At 34.5% G+C, this 2,256-nt stretch overlaps 1 protein-coding gene across 1 annotated transcript in view; it reads right to left on the reverse strand.

The window, feature by feature from the left end:
* LOC106884215 (leucine-rich repeat-containing protein 9) overlaps positions 1 to 2,256 on the reverse strand; it is a 122,376-nt gene that overhangs the window by 23,443 nt on the left and 96,677 nt on the right. Inside the window, exon 26 of the mRNA XM_014935467.2 lies at positions 1,644 to 1,707. Coding sequence (XP_014790953.1) covers positions 1,644 to 1,707 — 64 coding nt within the window. The remainder of the gene's footprint in view (positions 1 to 1,643; positions 1,708 to 2,256) is intronic.

Here is a 2,256-nt window from a genome sequence, read left to right on the forward strand (position 1 = left end):
AGCAATCTTGCTCTTTCTCTTTCAATTTTTCTGAGTGAGCATATATGTAGCAATCTTGCTCTTTCTCTTTCAATTTTTCTGAGTGAGCATATATGTAGCAATCTTGCACTTTCTCTTTCAATTTTTCTGAGTGAGCATATGTTTCTTTCTGTGTATAAGGAGAGAAGGAGTGTTTATATCAGTCAAGTACAATTGATACACTGGAATGTCTGTTTGTTCGTCTGCGCATATTTTTCTGTGTGTGTGTGTGTGTGTGTTTGTCTCCAGTGTCAAAGAGTATTGTCACCAAAAAAGCCATTCCAAAACAGATTCAATGTCCAGTGAGCCATTCCAAATCACCACCATCCAAACAGCTGTACTCAATCATCCAATTTCGAGGGTATCTTTAGTAAAGTCCACCCTGCTATAAGTAGAGAGTCTCTGCTTTGATACCAGCTTCCTTCTTTCATTCCATCAAACTCAGAGGCCTTGAGCAAGGTCATATAAGCTACTTTTCCTCATGTAAAACAAGAAGGGAAATAAATGGAAGGGTGTGATTTGTGGGACACTTGACTGCTGTTACTAACAGATCAAGTAACTATGTATTGAATATCTTATTGCTGTTGTTATTATAATAACCACAGGATAACCTTGATAACATTCAATCTGTGATTATACTGTCCTATATTTATTTGGTGGAATTCTGGTTTTAGCACTCCATATAACCCCTCATAGCATTTTTTATTTTTGGAAATTTTCAGAAAGCTTTTATGAATTTGTCTTCTACACATGGGAATTCATACAATTATGAAACACAAAAAAAGTATTTTTTTGTCTGTGATTTAAGGGCGATTTAGTTGTTGTTTTTAGCACATCTCATGACCACCTGATACCTTTTTTTTGTCAATCTGACATGTATTGATGCTTTTTAATATTTTTTGCTCCATAAACACATTTAATGGAATGAAGATGTACCCAAGGATGATCCATTGCTGGGATTTAAGTAAAAAAATTGGACTATCTCTATTTTACACTCTGATTTAAAACAAAATTTGAAAAAAAGTGGAAACTTTAGGATTTAAGGTGGGGGTGGGGATTAATAAAAAAAAAACACATTTTTTTTTCATAATTGTATGAATTCCCATGTATAGAACACAAATTCGCAAAAAAATTCTGAAAATTCCAAAAAATAAAAAAAGTTATGAGGGATTATATAGTATGCTTAGACAAGAATTCTGCATTTTTGTTTTTTGCAAGCAATGTGCATTAAGGACTGCATTATCCAGTGTAAACTTCTCCTTTTTGTAGGGTTTGACTTGAAAGAGTTTTGGCTGCTATTTCTTGAAGATTGATAGAAACTCTCCTTATGGCTTCAATTTGTGCATGTTCCCAGGTCATGTCTACTTGAAGAGATATATATAATTGAAGACATTCCAGCCATGCCCTTTCTGGTTTAGTTTTATTAGAGTGTATCTAGGACCATATTATTTAATGCATTCTTTGTTTTTAAAATGGTAAGGAGTGACTGGTGATAGATTTGGCTGCTTTTTCTAGAAGCTTGTGGGACTGCATAGAAGATCCAGGCTCCCTTGTTGACTTTTGGGGCTAGCACAAACAAGAAAAGAATTTACTGTTGCTAATAAACAAATTTACTGTTGTCTTACCTTCAGGTTATCTAAATATATTAGACCGCAGAAAGAAGTCAAGCAATTGTTTTCAAGGTTGATACTGTTGAAGAAAGAAACAATGATATATAACTATGTTTATCAGTATCAGTATATATTGTAAAGCTGAGTTTGTGAGTGTGTGTGTGTGTGTGTGTGTGTGTGTGTGTGTTGCATCTATAGAAATCCACACCTTACAAGATAGCAATCTGGGAGTCGCACCAATGGATTTCTCATGGTTGAAAATGCCTGTAATCAGCCATTTATTATTTTTTTATTTGCTTCCAAAGAGGTGAATTTTTGCATTAAAAATAATTTTAAACCATAACTTCTAACAATTTTCAGGTCGGAGAAATACACCAGCATTCGCAAACATGAGTTAAGTCCCCTTCTAGTGACAGTGTAAAGAGAGAGAGAGAGAGAGAGATAACAGATTTTTAAAATTTCGTCTTTTTAGTGAGCTTTACACAATATAAATGATATTCTCCGTTTCTCCACAACTAATTTCCAAATTTGCTGAATCCATTGCTCTACTCATAGCGGCATATAGCTGGTCGTGTGTGAACATGGGGTAGAGCAGAAGTTACCAGAGCAAAGATCCTAAGTGTTGACT

This window comes from Octopus bimaculoides, chromosome 9 (assembly GCF_001194135.2).
Source record: "Octopus bimaculoides isolate UCB-OBI-ISO-001 chromosome 9, ASM119413v2, whole genome shotgun sequence".
NCBI lineage: Eukaryota > Metazoa > Mollusca > Cephalopoda > Octopoda > Octopodidae > Octopus > Octopus bimaculoides.